Raw genomic sequence first — 18,779 nt, 5'->3', positions numbered from 1 at the left:
TTAATTGCTAGTTGGAGCTTATCCCCACTACCAGCACACCCCAGCTATGACAACCTTAAGGACTTTGGAATTAACTACCTTTTCACAAACCTCCTAGGATTAAGGTTCAAGTTTATTTCTCACAAGCACATTGAAGCATATAGTGAAATGTGTAAACAACAAAAAAAAAGGATGTAATATTCCTGCCATCGAAGAATAAAGTAGCAGATTAGTAGGTAGGCCTCCGTTAGTCTCGATAGACCATGGATTTGCACCTTGGAAAGTTTCCAGGGCGCAAGCCTGGGCAAGGTTTTTTTTTAGTGGAAGACAGACAGTTGCCCAAGCTGCAAGTCTCCCCTCTCCATGCCACCGATGTTGTCCAAGGAAAGGGCATTAGAGCTGATTAGTAATAGGCTGTTCGCCACACATTCTTGTGCCAACATAGCATGTCCTCAATGCTCAAACTTCAAAGTAGATTTCATTTATTGCAGTAAACATTCCTGGTAAATGGGAAAAATGGACAACAGAATGAATGAAAAACAGCAGACAGAGACCACAATCTGTGCAGATTGGTGATAACATCTGCTCGCTGACGATGAACACCAGTGCACCTCGGGTGTGTGCTTAGCCCACTGCTCTACTCTCTATATTCCCATGACTGTGGCTAGGCATAGCTCATATACCATCAATTTTCTGATGATACAACCATTGTCGGTAGAATCTCAAGTGGTGACAAGAGGGTGTACAGGAGCAAGATATGCCAACTAGTGGAGTGGTGTCGCAGCAACAACTTGGCACTCAACATCAGTAAGACAAAAGAGCTGATTGTGGGCTTCAGGAAGAGCAAGACGAAGGAACACATACCAATCCTCATAGAGGGATCACAAGTGGAGAGAGTGAGCAGCTTCAATTTCTTGGGTGTCAAGATCTCTGAGGATCTAATTCTATAGATGTACCATGGAGAGCATTCTGACAGGCTGTGTCTCTGTCTGGTATGGAGGGGCTGCTGCAGAGGGTTGTAAGTTTAGTCGACTCTTTCTTGGGTACTAGCCTACAAGGAGTGGTGTTTCAGAAAGGCAGCGCCCATTATTAAAGACCTCCAGCACCCAGTTAATGCCCTTTTCTCACTGTTACTATCAAGTGGGAGGTACAGAAGCCTGAAGGCACACACGCAGTGATTCAGGAACAGCTTCTTCCCCTCTCCATCTGATTCCTAAATGGACATTGAACTCTTGGACACTACCTCACTTTTTAAATATATATTTCAGTTTTTTTGCATGATTTTTGATGTATTCAATATACATATGCTGTAATTGATTTACTTATTATTTTGATTTTTTTTTCCCCTTCTATATTATGTATTGAGCTGCTGCTGCTAAGTTAACAAATTTCACGTCATATGCTGGTGATAATAAATCGGATTCTGATAACCCAATGTGCAAAAGACAACGAACTGAAAATACAAAAAGCAAAGAAAATAATAACAACGATAAATAAATAAGCAATAAACAAGCAAGAATATGAGTTGTAAAACCCTTAAAAGTGAGTTCATAGGTTGTGGAATCAGTTCATTATTGGAGTGAGTGAGGTTATCCCCTCTGGTTCAGGAGCCTGATGGTTGAGGGGTAATAACTATTCCTGAACTTGGTGATGTGGATTCTGAGGCTCTTGTACCTCAAACTGGAGCAGATCCAAGTCATTTCTCAGGCAGGAGTTGATATGTTTCATCACCAAACTCTCAAAGCACTTCATCACAGTGGATATAGGTGCTGTTAGGCAATGGTCATTGAGGCATGTTACCACGTTCTTCTTGGGTACTGCTATAATTGAAGCTGCTTGAAGCAGGTTACTAGAACATTGAGTGTGTATTTTCAGGCTCCTGTACCACCTCACTGAGGGTAGTAATGAGAAGAGGGCATGTCCTGCATGGTGGGGGCTCTTAACAATGGGATACTACCTTTTTAAGACATCACCTTTTGAAGGTGTCCTTGATGCTGGGGAGGCTAGTGCCCCTGATAAAGCTAACTTCCTGCTGTTTTTATTCCAATCCTGAGTAGTGGCCCCTCCATACCAGATGGTGATGTAACCAGTTAGAATGCTCTCCACAGTAATTTCAAGAGTCTTTGGTGACATACCAAATCTCCTCAAACTCCTAATGAAGTATAGCCACTGGCTTACCCTCTTTGTAATTGTATCAATATGTTGGCCCAGATCTTTAGAGATGTTGACACTGAGGAACTTGAAACTGCTCACTCTTTCCACTGCTGACCCTTGGTGAGGACTGGTGTGTGTTCCCTCGACTTCCCCTTCCTGAAAAGGAGAGGATTTCTGCTTCCGTTTTCCAACTGCATGGCCGGTCCTTTGATATCAGCACTCATGGGACTGGATGCTTAGATGCTGTTCATGATGATGTATGAATGCAGAAATGAAAATACTGCTGCGGGAGTAATTTAACCTATTTTGTGACTTGAATGTTCTTTTTGTTAATAGTGAAAAATGCAGAGAGGGTTACATTTCCACCATTTGGAAGAGAATCAGCCATGCCAGCATTAAATCAGGTAAGTGGATGGTTAGTTCTTTGTACTTGGTTTATTATTGTCACATGCATTGAAGTACAGTGAAAGACATTGTTTTGCATGCGAACTACACAGGTCATTTCTTCACATCAGTGCATCAAAGTAGTACAAAGTTCAAAGTGCACTTGTTATCAAAGTATGTATGCAGTATGCAACCCTGAGATGCCTGCCTTCTCCCCATAATCATTGACACCCTGATTAATCTAGAACCTTTCAACCTCCGCTTCAAATGTACCCAGTGACCTGGCCTCCACAGCCATCTGTGGCAATGAATTCTGCAGATTCACCACCCTTTGACTAAAGAAGTTCCTCCTCATCTCTGCTCTCAAGGGTCATCCTATCTGAGGCCGCACCCTCTGGTTTTGGACTTCATCCATGATAGAAAACATTTTCTCCACATCCGCTCTATCTTGGCCTTTCAGTATTTGAATTGGATGGGCTATAGCAGCAGAAGACTATGGACATAGACTCACTGTCCACTTTATTAGGTTCTTCCTGTACCTAATAAAGTGACCATTGTGTGTGTATCTAAGCCAAGTCCCTTCTCCCTCTTCTAAGCTCCAACAGAGTCACAACTTGCCTGTCGATCCTTTCCTTAGGCAGCTTGTCCATTCCAGGTATTTGGTTAGTAAACCTCCAAACTGGATGACCTTGACCATTACTGTACATTTTACCCATAAGGTGCTCTCACTGATGCCTTGTGAATCTGAAGCATAATAGAACATGGTACAGCACAGGAGCATCCCCTTCAGCCCACAATGTTGTGTCAGAGAAAATAAATTAGTAATCAAATGGGCAACTAAACTAATCCATTATCCAGGGGTTCCCAACCTGGGGTCCATGGCATAAAAAAGGTTGGGAACCCCTGTATTCTGCCCTGCCTACGCAATGTCCATATCCCTCCATTTTCCTTACAGTCATGTGCCTATCTAAACATCTCTTAAATGTCCCTAATGTATCTGTCTCTACTACCACCAGGTAGCGCTTTCCATGCATCCACCACTCTCTGTTAAAATAACTTGTCCCACACATCTCCTTTGAAATTACCGCCTCTCAGCTTAAATGCATGCCTTTGGCATTAGATATTTCACCCTTGGAAAAAAGATGCTGTCTATCTACTCTATCTGTGCCTCTCATAATCTTTTAAACTCCTATCAGATCTCCCCACATCCTCTACTGCTCCAGAGAAAGCAGTCCTTATTTTGTATTTGATTCATATAGAAAATAAACTATAGCAGCCCATTAACTTAATCACATAGCAGTTAGTTTCTATAGACAGTACTGTACCATGGGAAAGGTGAATAGGGCTAAACCTTTTTAATCTGTGAATTTATTTTCTCATTTTTCCCTCTTATGCATGCTGTGTGACTCCAACTGCGGCTTAAGAAATTTGATTTAACTTCTTCTTTCAGATGTGGTTGTCAGAAATTTTCAGGCAGATGGCCATGATCATAATGATGATCATTCCTCACTGAAGCTCTCATCTAAAATCTCAGATCTAGGTGTTGTATGCGAAAGACCCAAAGTATTGTTAACGATCCCTATCACCCATCCCACAATCTCTTTGACCCACTACTGTCAGGAAGGAGGTACAGGAGCATCAGGGCTAGGACTGCAGACAGCTTCTTCCCTCAGGCTATGAGATTAATGAGTACCTGGCCACTCCTGAGGTCTCGTCACTAGGACAACAAGTTGTTTACTATTTACTGTATTGTTTACTGTTTACCTGTGCTGTGCACTATATGCATTTTGAATTGTATTTTATTAACTTATTTATGGTAATGCTTAATTTGTTTTATGTGCTGTGTTGGTCCAGGGGAATGTGGTTTCATTTGGCTGAATATATGTACAGTCAAATGCCAATAAAATTGAATTTTGGTGCACTACTTTAGAATGATGTGGTGAGAAATAAAAAATAGGTTACGTGTTAAAATAGATGCAAATTTTTTTAAATCCTTTTTTTCTACGTGTATTTTATAATCCTGGGTGATTAGAATTAATAGCGTATGTAAAGTACAGAAGTAGCTCAGCAAGATGGGCAGCATCTATAGAGAGGAATAAATAGTTGAAGTCTCAGCCCAAAATAACTACTGCTTATTCCTCTCCATAGATGCTGCCTGACCTTCTGAGTTCCTCCAGCACTTGGTGTTGCTCAAGATTTCCAGCATCTGCAAAATCTCTTGTGTTTATGATTGGGTTAATTGTGGGTTTGTTTATTTTACGATACAGGGAACTTTTATGAATTCTGAAATGGGAATGGCCAATTCGGGAACAATGTCACCGACTGGAGTCAAACCTAGCTCCCAGTATTACCCCTTTGCCAGTAACCCTCGCAGAAGGCCAGTGCAAGAGCCAACTAGTCTAGGTAACATCACCAGTGTTGTCTTCTGTTATATTACTGTGTGTTCTTGGTGTTCCTATAGCTGAGCAATTCTGTTTAGAAATTGAAAATTAGCTCTATCCTCTCTCCACAAATGGTTGGAGGATTTCAGTACGTCAGGCAGCATCTCTGGAAATGAATGAGCAGTATAAATGGTTATAGAATAAGCATTTCCATAGATGCTGCCTGACATGCTGAATTCCACCAGCATTTTGTGTGTGTTGCTCTGGATTTTCAGCATCTGCAGAATCTCTTGTGTCCATCCTTTCTAGTTTCTTTTAGTTAAATAGTTATGAGGAAAAAGCCATGTTTTTTCACCTTGTGACATAAATTTCTCCTCCCAACCCCCTCCATCTATTACCCCAGTCACTGCATTGTAAACACTTTAAACCACTTTTTATAATGCTCTTTACATTGTAAATGCTTATGTGTTTTATTCTATACTTGTACTTTAACCTCTAACTTTATTTTCTATATAATTCTTTATTATAATTTTTAAATTTTGTTGTGTTTTTTGTTGAATGTTGCACCCTGACCAACATACCACAGCAAGTTCCTAATACATGTAAATGTATATGGCAAGTAAAGTTGATCCTTGTAACTGAAATGTGGTTGGTTTATCATATCAATTTGATCAGATTGCCAAATCTTCTTGTAATCACTACTGGGCATCTTTTCTGTCTGGAATGCATTTCCTTTAGCTTTATATAGATTAAAATCTTGGTTATTTAAAAGGTAATTACCTTTCCTGAGGTATCTGATAAATGCATTATGGCATTCGGTAACCCTGTATCTTCTCTCTTTTGCATCCTCTTTTGTTCAATGGATTATTCATCTAAATTATATTTTTACTTGATTTAAAAACTTCAATTCCTGTTCATGACTGTTATAATAATTTTGGATCTTCATTCACATTTTTAGAATCCCAGCCCAAGAAAGTAAGAAAGGTGCCTCCTGGCCTGCCTTCTTCGGTAAGCCTTTTGTTAATTATTTTAACAATTCTAAATTTCTCAAAACAATAGTAAATTCTAAAAATAAAAAATGGTGAAAGTATCTCATTTGCTTGCAAGCAAGGTGGCTGAAAGCCTTTGACTACTTCCATGTTGAGCTGTATGCTAGTGATCTTTAAAATATTCTTGTATAGCTTGTTAGCAGGCTGCATGAATGTTTAGTTTCCACTAAATAAATGAAATAGTTTGTTTCACTACACATTGCTCACTGTTGTTGTACCAAAACTTAACGTTCTTGAGAAAACACATGGAAAAAATACTGGACTCCTTTACCATGTTGTAAGATTTCTTAAGAAGTATGAGCTAGCTTCCCCATGAATCGTCACCTCGCCGTGGTGGAAAGGCTTGTGAGTTCCTGAAATCCCGAGAGTGATGCTGTTTGGAGTTTAGCTCCTATTAGGTGCTTAGCTCCTATTAGGGTCACCCAAGTTGGTAAGGACAAGGGGATGTTCCAGACTAAGAGAGATCCAGCAGACACCTCAAAGGTGTGGCTGGTGAAAGATGATGACATATCACACTGGTAGTGAAAGCAGTGGAAGGCTACAGCAGTGAAGGGTTCTCAGTCGTCGTACATTCCATGCCACTGGACCCTGACCCCGATCTGTCAAAGACCGTGTGGTGGCTGGCCATGCATGAGGCTCCACAGCCACCTGAAAGACCCACCAATAGGCAATCCCATAGGAGAACATTGTACTCAACCACTATGATGACTACCTACTTCTGGGGGGTGGGGGGATGCCACAGTAGCGTAGCAGTTAGCGCAGGGCATTTTGGGGTTTCAAGTTCAATTCTGGCACCTACTGTAAGGAGTTTTTATGTTTTCCCACGGACCATGTGGGTTTCCTCTGGGTGCTCTGGTTGTCCCCCACAATTCAAAGACATACCAGTTGATCATTGTAAATTGTCCTGTGATTAGGCCAGTGTTAAATAGGTGAATTTCTGGCTGGTGCAGCTCATTACGCCAAAAGGGCCTGTTTCGGGCTGTATGTCTAAATCAATCCAATACTACTATTGAGCTGGAGAGAGGCTCTGGAAGGTGCTTGGTTTGCTGGTATTTGGTTGAAATAAAGAGAATGGGAAAATCTTAACATTGAAAAAGGTAGCTGCCTTTAAGAATTGAGCATATTTTTATTCAAAAACTTTTTAAGTCTCTGCTATCTTAAAACATAATTATACAAGTACACTCCTGGGAGTTTAGATGCTTTTGAAAGCCACGTTAGTAGCTTGATTCTGGAGACAGAGACTGAATGATAAATTGTGAATTGAACTTGTTCCAGGAGACAAGCAAAGAGTTTGTGTGTGTGTGTGTGTGTATATATGTTCTGTTGTTTAGGCACATTGAATTGGGAATTTAATACCCTGACCTCTTGATAATTGTGGTTTCTAGGCCATATTAAATTTTAGTTTGTGTGAGAATTCTAAATAAGACTGTTTAAACTTACTCATTGTTCTCAAAAAGCTACGCTTTACTTCAAAAATAACTCATAAATACGAGAAAGTGTGCAGATGCTGGAAATCCAAAGCAACTCCCACAAAATGCTGGAGGAACTCAGCAGTCAGGCAGCATCTATGGAAATGAATAAACAGTTGACATTTCTGGCTGAGACCCTTCTTCAGGGCTGGAAAGAAAGGGGGAAAATGGTGGAATAAAAAGGTGGGCAGAGAGGAAGGAGGACTAGCTAGAAGGTGATCGATATGTAGGAAAGGTTAAGAGCTAGAGAAGAAGGAATCTAAAAGGAGAAAAGAATGGACCATAGGAGAAAAGGGAGGAGGAGAGGACCCGGGGGGAGTGATAGGCTGGTGAGAAAAGGTAAAAGACCAAAGTGGGGAATGGAAGAAAGGAGAGTGGAAGGGATAAATATTTTTTACCGGAAGCAGAAATGGATATTCATGCCTTCAGGTTGGAAGCTACCCAGATGAAATATAGTGTTGCTCCTTCACCCTGAGGGTGTCCACAATTTGCAGTACTCCTCAAAACAGTATTTTTTTTCCACAATGGGGGGGGGCAGGGGGAGAGACATTCTAGGTCATCATATTGGCATATAAGATTCTCACAGCCTTATTTTAGTAGACATTTTAAAGAACCTTATTGATGGTATTGCAATGGTTTTTACAACTGGATCAAATATTGGTTTACTTTTAGATGAATATTAAGTGACATACAAAAGGTGAATTTTTACATGATTGTTTGGAATGCACACCCTGAAAAAGAAGAGGTAGAAACAAATTCAGTACTTTCTTTTAAGAAGGAATTAGATAAATGTTTGTAAGTGGAGCATTTTGCTGTGTGTGGGGGGGTGGGGGAATGAGAATAAGATTGCTCCTTCAAACGGACAATTTCACCACAGCAACCATTACAACTTTGCTGTAATGTTCCTTAATTTTCAGGGGGAAAATATTGCAGCAGAATCTTGACTGTCAAAGTTTTGCAAAATTCTGAAGGAGATTATTTAAAATGAAAAGCCCTAATGAAGGAACAAAAACTGTTTTATGGTGCTCACCTTTATCAACCAGGTGATAATCTAATATCAAAAATTAGAAGGAAACAAAACTGAAGAGAAAATTGAGGAAACTTCAATGGTGTTTAATGTCATTATTTTAATGAGGTGGAAAGACCAAATTCCCTGTTTTTGAATTTGTCCATGGCCATATTCTTTCTCTCATCATCCATCCCTCTAATCTGGGACAAACATAATAGGCCAACTAATCTGTCATGAGTTTATAATTCTGGAATAGCTGTGCTTTCTGGTCTCTTGACTCTCTAATCCCACCACTGCTTGTAAGGAGTTTGTATGTACTCCTGTAATCACATGGGTTTCCTCCCATAGTCCAAAGCCGTATCAGTCGGTAGGTTAATCTGTCATGGTAAATGTACTATGATTAGGCTAGGATTAAAATTGGGGGGTTTCTAGGTGGCATTACTCAAAGGGTTGGAAGGGTCAATTCCACGCTGTATACCAATAAATAAATAATCACTCCACTATTTAAACGCTCGACTTTGTTCTCAGCACCTCCCCACTGCTTTTCAAAGTTCAAAGTACATTTATTATCAATGTATACTGTATACAACCTTGAGATTCATCTTCTTAGAGGCAACCACAAAAAAACACAATGGAACCCATTTTTAAAAAAGACAGTCAAACACCCAGTGTGTGGGGGGAAAAACAAATCGTGCAAACAGTAAAAAGTAAACAAATAACACATGGAATGAAGTTCACGAAAGTGAGTCCACAGCCAGCAAGCCGGTACAGGAGCCCAACTTGCAGATCACACTCTTCATTTCACTGCTCCTTTCAAAAACAAAGTTCTCTCCAAAAGCTATTTCTTTACCATGTATTTTGTTCATGTGCCTTGCTATTTCCCTGTGAAGCTCATGCAGTTTGTTTTATAGCACTAAAGAGATAAAAAATTATCTTTATTTGTCATAAGTACACTGAAACACACTGCGAAATACATAATTTTCAAGAAAGAGAATCATCGAGGTTGTGTTGGGCAGGCCACAACTATTACCATGCTTTAAGCACTAACGTAGCATGCCCACAATTCACTAACCCTAATTGGTACATCTTTGGAATGTGGGAGGAAACTGGAGCAGCTGGACGAAACCCACATGGTCATGGGAAGAACATACAAACTCCTTATAGGCAGAGGCAGAAATTGAACCCAGTCTGCTAGCACTGTAACAACACTATGCTACTGTGCCACCTCCCCTGCTACTTACTGCACATGACGTCCTGATTCATTGAACATGCATTTTTGAGGATGTGACTAAACTGATGAAGGTAGAGCAGTAGATGTAGTCTATATGGATTTCAGCAAGGTATTTGACAAGGTACCCCATGTAAGGCTTATTGAGAAAGTAAGGAGGCATGGGATCCAAGGGGACATTGCTTTGTGGATCCAAAACTGGCTTGCCCACAGAAGGCAAAGAGAGGTTGTACTCGGGGTCACATTCTGCATGGAAGTTGGTCACCAGTGATCAGGGATGTTGCCAACTTCAGGGATCTGTTCTGGGACCCCTGCTCTTCATGATTTTTATAAATGATCTGGATGAAGAAACATAGGGATGGGTTAGTAAATTTGCTGATGATACAAAGGTTGGGGGTGTTGTGGATAGTGTGGAAGGCTGTCAGAGGTTACAGCAGGACATTGATAGGATTGATAGAAACTGGGCTGAGAAATGGCAGATGGAGTTCAAGCCAAATAAGTGTGAAGTGGTTCATTTTGGTAGGTCAAATATGATGGCAGAATATAGTATTAATGGTAAGGTTCAGAGGGATCTTGGAGTCTGAGTCCATAGGACACTCAAAGCTGCTGTGCAGTTTGACTCTGTGGTTAAGAAAGCAAATGGTGTATTGGCCTTCAGCAATCGTGATATTGAATTTTAAGAGCCATGAGGTAATGTTACAGCTATATAGGACCCTGGTCAGACCCCACTTGGAGTACTGCATTCAGTTCTGGTTGCCTCACTATAGGAAGGATGTGGAAACCATAGAAAGGGTGCAGAGGAGATTCACAAGGATGTTGCCTGGATTGGGGAGCATGCCTTATGAGAATAGATTGAGTGAACTCGACCTTTTCTCCTTGGAGCGAAGGAGGATGAGAGGTGACCTGATAGAGGTGTATAAGATGATGAGAGGCATTGATCATGTGGATAGTCAGAGGCTTTTTCCCAGGGCTGGAATAGTTAGCACGAGAGGGCACAGTTTTAAAGTGCTTGGAAGTAGCTACTGAGAAGATGTCAGGGGGTGTTTTTTTTTTACACAGAGTGGTCAGTGTGTGGAATGGGCTGCCAGCAACAGTGGTGGAGGTGGATACGATAGGGTCTTTTAAGAGACTCCAGGACAGGTACATGGAGCTCAGAAAAATAGAAGGCTAGGGGTAACCCTAGGTAATTTCTAAGGTAAGGACATGTTCGACACAGCTTTGGGGCTGAAGGGCCTGTATTGTGCTGTAGGTTTTCTGTGTTTCTATGCTTTTAATCAATGTCGTCCTTTCCATTGTAAAGGCTAAAATACCATCCCTAGTATTTCATCATACAGACTTGTAGCTGCATTTGAATTTGAAAATTGGCATTCCTACCTTGATAACTAGGCCATAAGACATAGGAGTAGAATTAGGCATCAGCCCATTGAGTCTCCTTCCCTAATAGAAGTGGAAAAATTACTAGTTTCTGTAAGGGAGGGGGCCACAAGTCATTTAAAATGGATCTTAATTTTAGTACCAAGGTTCATAAAATGGAAAAACTAAATCTATGTCTTTGAAACTAACCCTATTTTCCACCTGTCTTTTTCCTTATGATTTCAAGTGTTTGTTTTACCTTCTAAATTTCTAATAACCACACTGTTGTTTTAAAAAAAAATTTGTATGCACTTCCCAGTCTCTGTTATCAAAGCACTAAAGCAAAAGGTCTCATCCTGAAACATCAACTGGTTATTTCTCTGCATAGATGCTTCCTAACCTGCTGAGTTCCTCCAGCATTTAGTGTGTGTTTCTCTGGATTTCTAGCATCTTCAAAGTCTCTTGTGTAAATGAAAAACCTGCATAAAAATGGTGCTGTATCATAGCCTGTAATGAGAAAATAGACGAAACTAAAGCATTTAGTCACTTTCAGTGGGAAGAATTTATGCTAAATCCTAGATAATGGAGCATGTTGTATATTCAGTGGCATTTTTCTTTAATTTGCCTTGTGCTGTTTGACATTCATTACTTTCTTTCCCAAGGTGACTGACCTCTTAAAAATGAAGCAGTCAATACCATTTTGGAGAGTATTTGCAAGTTCATAGTTTATCCTGTTAAGCTCTGTTTTTCCTTGGCATTGGTTATATCTACAGGAATTAAACCTTGCAGAGTTTAATTGAAAGGTCACTTTGTGGTATTGCTTTGTACCACTGCATTAGAACCTTTTTTAACAACAGCTGTAGCTTGAGTTAGAAAGAGGGAAAACATGTCCTTCTGTATGAGCTCCGGAAAAGAAGTGACAGGCTTGTTTTTTGCATTTCCTATTTCAAAGTTCAAATTAATTTATTATCAAAGTACATATATGTCACCATATAAAATCCTGAGATTCATTTTCTTGTGGGGATACTTAATCTATAAAATAATAACCGTAACAAAATGAAAGACCGCCAAACTAGGGCGTTCAACCAGAGTGCAGAAGACAGAATTAATAATAAATAAATGAGCAATAAATATTGAGAAGATGAAGCAAAGAGTCCTTGAAAGTGAGTCCATAGATTGTGGGGACATTTAAATGATGGGTGAAGATGAGTGAAGTTATCCCCTTTGGTTCAAGAGCCTGATGTCAAGGGGTAGTAACTGTTTCTAAACCTGGTCGTATGAGTCCTGAGACTCTTGTAATTTATTGTTCACTCAGTTCTGCAGCTGGGTAATCTTTCTAAGCACTTTCATGGATATTTTAATCCTATAGCATTATTGACTCCAACACAATATGTTTTGGCATGCACTGACTGCAATATTTAGGTCATTAGTTTATTTTCTAAATAACTCCCAATGATTAAACTTGTATTCAAACAATCTGCTGGAAGAATTCAGCAGGTTGAGAAGCATCTGTGGGAAGAAAGAATTTGACAATACTTCAGGTTGACCCCTGCATCAGGCTGCAGGTCTGCAAGATGACTTTGCATGACTAAGAATTTTGAAAGGGCATTTATAAAGTGCTATTTGTGCATAATATTCTTTTAAGATTTTTCTTAAAAGAAATTATTAACATGATTTTAAATACCAGCAGTTGTTAAATGCAAGCTAATAATTCTTCCCACTGAAAGTGACTAAATGCTTTAGTTTCCTCTATTTTCTCATTACAGGCTATGATACAGCACCATTTTTATGCAGGTTTTTCATTTACACAAGAGACTTTGAAGGTGCTAGAAATCCAGAGAAACACACACTAAATGCTGGAGGAACTCAGCAGGTTAGGAAGCATCTATGGAGAGAAATAACCAGTTGCTGTTTCAGGACGAGACCCTTTAATAACTGGTTTATTTAGCCTGGCAGATGGGCATTTGGGTCTAGGCTAGGGGTTCCCAACCTTTTTTAATGTCATGGACCCCTACCGGTAACCAAGGGGTCCGTGGGCCCTAGGTTGGGAACCCCTGGTTGAGGCTTACCAGGAATGTTAGCATAGGTAGACAGCATGCTAATGTAGCAATTAGTACAATGCTTTATATTACCAGCTAAAGGATTGGGGTTTGATTCTATAAGTAGTGTGTACGTTCTTCCCATGACTGAGTGGGTTTCCCCGTGCACTCCAGTTTCCTTCCACACTCCAAAGACGTGCCTCTAGGGTTAGTTGGTGTTGGAGCCGGAAGTGTGACAACATTTGCGGGCTGATCAGCACGATACTCCCTGATGTGATTTGAGCAAATGACACATTTCACTATATGTTTTGATGTACATGTGAGAAATTAAACTCATCTTTAATCTTTTAAATAGAGCTATTGTCTCAATCCAACGTATCATCTAATATTCTGCCTCCATAGATGCTGCTTGATCTGAATTTCTCAAGCCATTTCTACTCTTTGCTTATAGATGACATCTGCAGTCTCGTGTGTCTCCACATAAGCTTCTGAGACTAATCACGCTTCCTACCACCTTGATCCTAGTATGTTATACCACTTCAAAATTCAAAGTAAATTTATTATTAAAGTATGCAGATGAAATTCATTTTCTTGCGTGCATTCACAGTAGAACAAAGAAATACAATAGGATCAGTGGAAAAACTACACACAAACTAAGACTAACATCCAATGTGAAAAAGACAGACTATGCAAATGCAAAAAAAATTATAATAATTTTGAAGACATAAATTGCAGAGTTCTTTAAAATGAGTTCACAGATTGTGGAATAGTTCAGAGTTGAGGTGAGTAAAGTTATCCACATGGGTTCAGGAGCCTAATGATTGAAGGATAATAACTGTTCCTGAACTTGGTGGTGTGGGACCTAAGGCTCCTTTACTTCCTTCCCAATAACAGCAGCGAGAAGAGAGTGTGTTCTAGATGGTGGGGGTCCTTGATGATGGATGCTGCTTTCTTGTGGTAGCACTTCTTGTAGAGGTGCTCAGTGGTGAGGAAGGCTTTTCCTGTCCCAATCAGCTTCACGCCCCTCCCCCAGCTCTTGAGTGTCAAAAGGCTAGGATACAATAAATTTCAGTGACTTCTAAGGAGTTTCATTGTACACTTCAGGAACCTGAAGATGCACACTCAATATTTTAGGAATGGTTTCTTCCCCTCTGCCATCAGAGGCAATGAACCCATGAATACTTCCTCTTTTTTTTGTGCTGCTTACTTAATTTTTATGCATATATATCTTACTTTAGTTTATAATTTACCTTTATATTGCAATGTATTGCTGCAAAACAAAATATTTCACAACATGGGCAATGATATTAAACCTGATTCTGATTAAAAGTTTGTGAGACTACCTTCAACTGAGTCTTTAAAAGCACATCAGTAAATTGTATATTTCTTCTATGAATACAAAATGCTTGGCACAAGAATTTTCACAACTGTTCCAGTATTAAAGTGTTTTGTTTATATGCCATGTGGCATATCAGTATCCCAGGGGCCCTCTCTCTATAGGCCTTCAACCCACCCCTCGAAACCTCCTTTAGCATCCACCAGCGTGTTTACTTCATAACTAGTTGAAGTGACAATTAAGGTGGACTGGCGTGCACTTACAGTTCAGGTATTGTTTTGTGCTGTTCTCTAGTGACACAGTTGAGTAGGATAGAAGTGAGATTATCTTTTATTATTGGCCCCTGGTGAGTATATTAATGTGATAGTCCATGCTGAGGCACAACGGTGCATCATGTATATTGCACATTTATCAACTCTGGCCTTAGCTTTTATAAGAAGCATCGTATTTCTGATCTGTTGGTGTGGAATATCATCTTGGAGTATGGTTGAATATGCTCGGAAATTGGTGGAAAAGTGCTGAAGCTTTGGGATGAAGTAGTTTCTCTTGCTTTATTAGTCTCACAGAGATTACTTCGCCAAACGTATTTTCCAGTGCATCTGAGTTCCCCTTGTAAATATTGACTCGTTTTCAACGTCCTCTGAAATTCAGTGCTTTCCATGTAGAAAGAAATGTTATTGATACATGCTGGAGTCAGCATTGCAGTAACCTGCAGAAGAGGCTCTTCACTCCATCTAGTTAATGTTGGAGAGGTATCCAGAAAATACAGGATTGTGTAAGTATCACCAATGGATGACTAAAGCAGGGAATTAAAATGAAATTAGAGCTGCTATAATTGGACCAGAATAGATAAAAATCACTTTGTTCTTTCTTTTTAAAAAATGTACATTCTTGTTTTCAGATTTTTGTTTTACTTTTCAAGTTGCAGTTTTGGAAATGAGGGGATAATTAGTTGGAATATTCCTTCTTCAATACTTTACCATTTCCACCTATCAACTGCCAGCTTTCTCAGTTCATGCCACCTTCCCCCCTCACCTGGTCTCACCGACCACCTGTATTTGTACTCCTTCCCCCTCCACCTGCTTATTCTGGCTTTTTTCCCCTTCCTCTATAATCCTGAAGAAGGGTCTCAGCCCAAAAAGTCGACTCCTTATTCTTTTACATAGATGCTACCTGACCTGCTGAATTCCTCCAGCATTTTGTATGTGTTGCTCTGGATTTCCAACATCTGCAGAATCTCTTGTTCTTATGTACCACTCGTGTAATTATAGTGTGACAAATGTTAGTGGGCAGTTTCAACTAGAAATGTGCACAAAGGAAATAATATCCAATGAAAAATGCTGATTTTGACAGAAGTACCTAGAATGTAAAACTGTAGACATGAAGTTAATGTAAGGCAAGACTTTCGATACAGCCGGGAAACTGTTACATTGACAGTTGCAGAAATTATGCAGAATTTGAAAGTTCCTTGCAGAGAAATAGTTGACCTTTTGGAGCCTAAAACTACATTTCTTACCTCAGGTGGAATTTCACAGATTCTAGTTTAGTGCAAGAACAGAAAAGATTACCTAACAATGGATAGGTTAGTTAAACTCAGCAAGCTACAGTTTATCGTGTAGTATTTGTTGCACATCTTTCCAGTTCATTTAAGCTTTTCCTGTTTCCTTGTTCAAATCCATTCTGTAGTTTGATGTAACATGTGGATACTCAAATAACTGGCCTTAGGTAAACAGGGAAATAAATTTTGTAATGTGCATTTTAAATTTGTGATTGTTTTCAGTAAGTGTGTTTTAGATAACTTGTTCTCATTCTAGAAAGTTGTTAACAGTTACGTGGTAGTAAGTGTAACTCTTTCAAAGTGTAATTCTGTTGTGACAGTATTTGTATGACTGGAAATTTGGCAACATAAACACGAGATTATGCAGATGCTAGAAATCCAGAGCAATAAAAGACGCGCACACACTCACAGACACACGTACTGCAACTCTACAAGTCAGGCAACATCTATGAAATGATTAAACAACTGACATTTCAGGCCAAGACTCTTCTTCTGGACTTGTGAATGAAAGAACTCCACCCAAAGCATCAACTCTTCATCCCTTCTCCATAGATTCTGCCTGACTTGCTGAGCTCCTCCAGCATTTTGTGTGTTGCTGTGAGAATTTGGTAAAATAATTTTAAAATTTTGTTTTGAAGTCTTTTTCTGCTTAGTTGAATGCAACATTGGTGAAGTGATTTATTGATATCTCTTGGCATCTATGACTGCTTATTAACACCTCCATCTTGGGTTGAACCGGTGAAACAGGTTGCCAGATTCCTTCATTTTCACTGTTGTTCATGGAGTAGATACTTTGCTTATTATCATTGGCTGCACAGAGAAGGGATAGTTCAATTAAATTATTACTTCTACTTTTTAAGCCTGCATACCTTCACAACAGGTGTTGGGGCCATTTCAGACAATAATAATGGGGTTGAGAGGGAAAATGGATCAGCCATGATAAATTGGCAGAGCAGACTTGATGGGATGAATGGCCTAATTCTGCTTCTATCTCATGGTCTAATATTCAAAGTTCCAAACAAGCAAACATACGTAATTAGATATCTTTTGTGGCAAAAAGATGAGGTTTTGCAAGTTTCTGTTTGCCATAATTTCAATGAAGTACTTATATTCTTAAAGCAGCATTGTGCCATTATGTAATTCCAAGTCAAAGTAAAATCTATTATCTGATGACATACCCTGCCAAAACATTGAAGGTTGTTTAATATCATTTCCAGTGCACAAATGTAAAGGAGAATGAAATGTTACTCTGGATCTGATGCAGCACCAAAAAAAAAACACAATACGATAAAGAGCACAATAATAATAATTTAAAGACACGATAAATAGAAATATATAAGATAGCTTATATACATAGATTGTATGTCTATAAAGTGACGCTAGACAAAGGAGTGTCTGTACATAAGGTGACTGGCAGGAAATGATAAAGTAAGAGGGGTGGGTTAGTGGGTGGAGGTGTTGATCAGCCTTACTACTTCAGGAAAATAACTTTTTGAGTCTAATTGTCTTGGTGTGGGTGTTATGTAGCCTCCTCCCTGATGGAAGTGGGACAGGCATTCCAAGAGATTGGTGAGTGGGATGCTTCATGATGTTGCTGGCCCTTTTCTAGCACCTTTCTATGTACATCCTTGATGGTAGGTAGGCTGATGCAGTCTTGACTCCCCATTGTAGAGCCTTCCTGTCTGCCACAATGCAGTTTCTATACCAAGAAGAGGTGCAGCTTGTCAGGATGCTCTGTACTGTGCTTCTGTAGAATGACTTGAGTATGGATATACAAAGTCTATCTCCCTTCAACCTCCTCAGAAAGGTATCTGAGCTTTCTTGACTGTGTAGGATTGTGTTCTGGGTACATGATAGATTGTGTGTGATGTGCACTCCTAGCAGTTTAAAATTGTTTTCAGTTTCCACCTTTGTGCCACTGATGGGGGTCTGTGAACAGTGCAAGTTCTCCTGAAGTCAATAACCATCTCCTTTACCTTATTGTATTAAGGAAGAGATTATTTGCCTGGCACCAGGCCTTGAGCTCTTGCATATGTCACCCTATGGTGGGCTTATGTTCATCTGCTGCTCAGGTGAGAAGTATGGAATTTGGAAGGTTAATTTGAAAGGGAGGACCAGGGAGACAAATATAGAAGAGGCAAACAAGTCCTGGGAAGGGAGAAAATGGTAGGATATGAAAAATGGGGATCTTGGAGGTATTTCCACGGATCAGAAAGGTTGCAGGATTGATGGATGAATAAATTGGTAAGTGACGCTTGCCTTTATTAAACAAGCTGCAGAACACAGAGGTCTTTTGTACTTCTTAGTTCATAGTGGATGTCAACAAGAAAATGCATTTCAGGGTAGTATGTGGTGACACAGACATACTTTGATAATAAATTTACTTTGTGCTTTGTGTGCGTCCCTAATGTATCTGCCTCTATCCCCATTCCTGGCAACATGTTCCACACACTCACTACTGTGTCTAAAAAAAAATTGAATTAAACTTGGTCTTGAACTTGAAAAATCTGCCTCTGACTTCCTCCCTTTACTTTCCTCCAACATCCTGAAAGTATGTTCCATTGTATTAGCTACTGGGCATGCTGAGAGTGTTGGGGAGAGAATTAACCAACAGCATCCCACTGTCATGTAGTTGTATATTATTTATAGATACAGCACAGTAATGGGCCCATTTGGGCTAATGAGCCCAAGGCACCCAGTTACACCCATGTGACCAGTAAACATATTAACTTGTATGTCTTTGGAATGTGGAAGAAATCCACAGCACCCAGAGGAAACCCATGCAGTCATGGGGAGAACGTATGGGATGTTCCTTATAGATAGTGGTGGGAATTGAACAT

The 18,779-nt window shown here is 39.8% G+C and overlaps 1 protein-coding gene across 12 annotated transcripts in view; it reads left to right on the top strand.

Moving 5' to 3' along the window:
• The window catches only part of LOC140739720 (transcription factor 12-like), a 175,233-nt gene that overhangs the window by 91,458 nt on the left and 64,996 nt on the right, over positions 1–18,779 (top strand). For all 12 annotated transcript variants that reach the window (XM_073068173.1, XM_073068171.1, XM_073068175.1 and 9 more), the window contains 3 exons: positions 2,470–2,537; positions 4,785–4,920; positions 5,857–5,906. In XM_073068173.1, the coding sequence (XP_072924274.1) occupies positions 2,470–2,537; positions 4,785–4,920; positions 5,857–5,906 (254 nt within the window). The remainder of the gene's footprint in view (positions 1–2,469; positions 2,538–4,784; positions 4,921–5,856; positions 5,907–18,779) is intronic.

Source organism: Hemitrygon akajei, chromosome 16, assembly GCF_048418815.1.
Source record: "Hemitrygon akajei chromosome 16, sHemAka1.3, whole genome shotgun sequence".
Lineage (NCBI taxonomy): Eukaryota > Metazoa > Chordata > Chondrichthyes > Myliobatiformes > Dasyatidae > Hemitrygon > Hemitrygon akajei.
The sequence above is the reverse complement of the archived record's forward strand: the minus strand, read 5'-3'. Positions and strand labels throughout refer to the sequence as shown.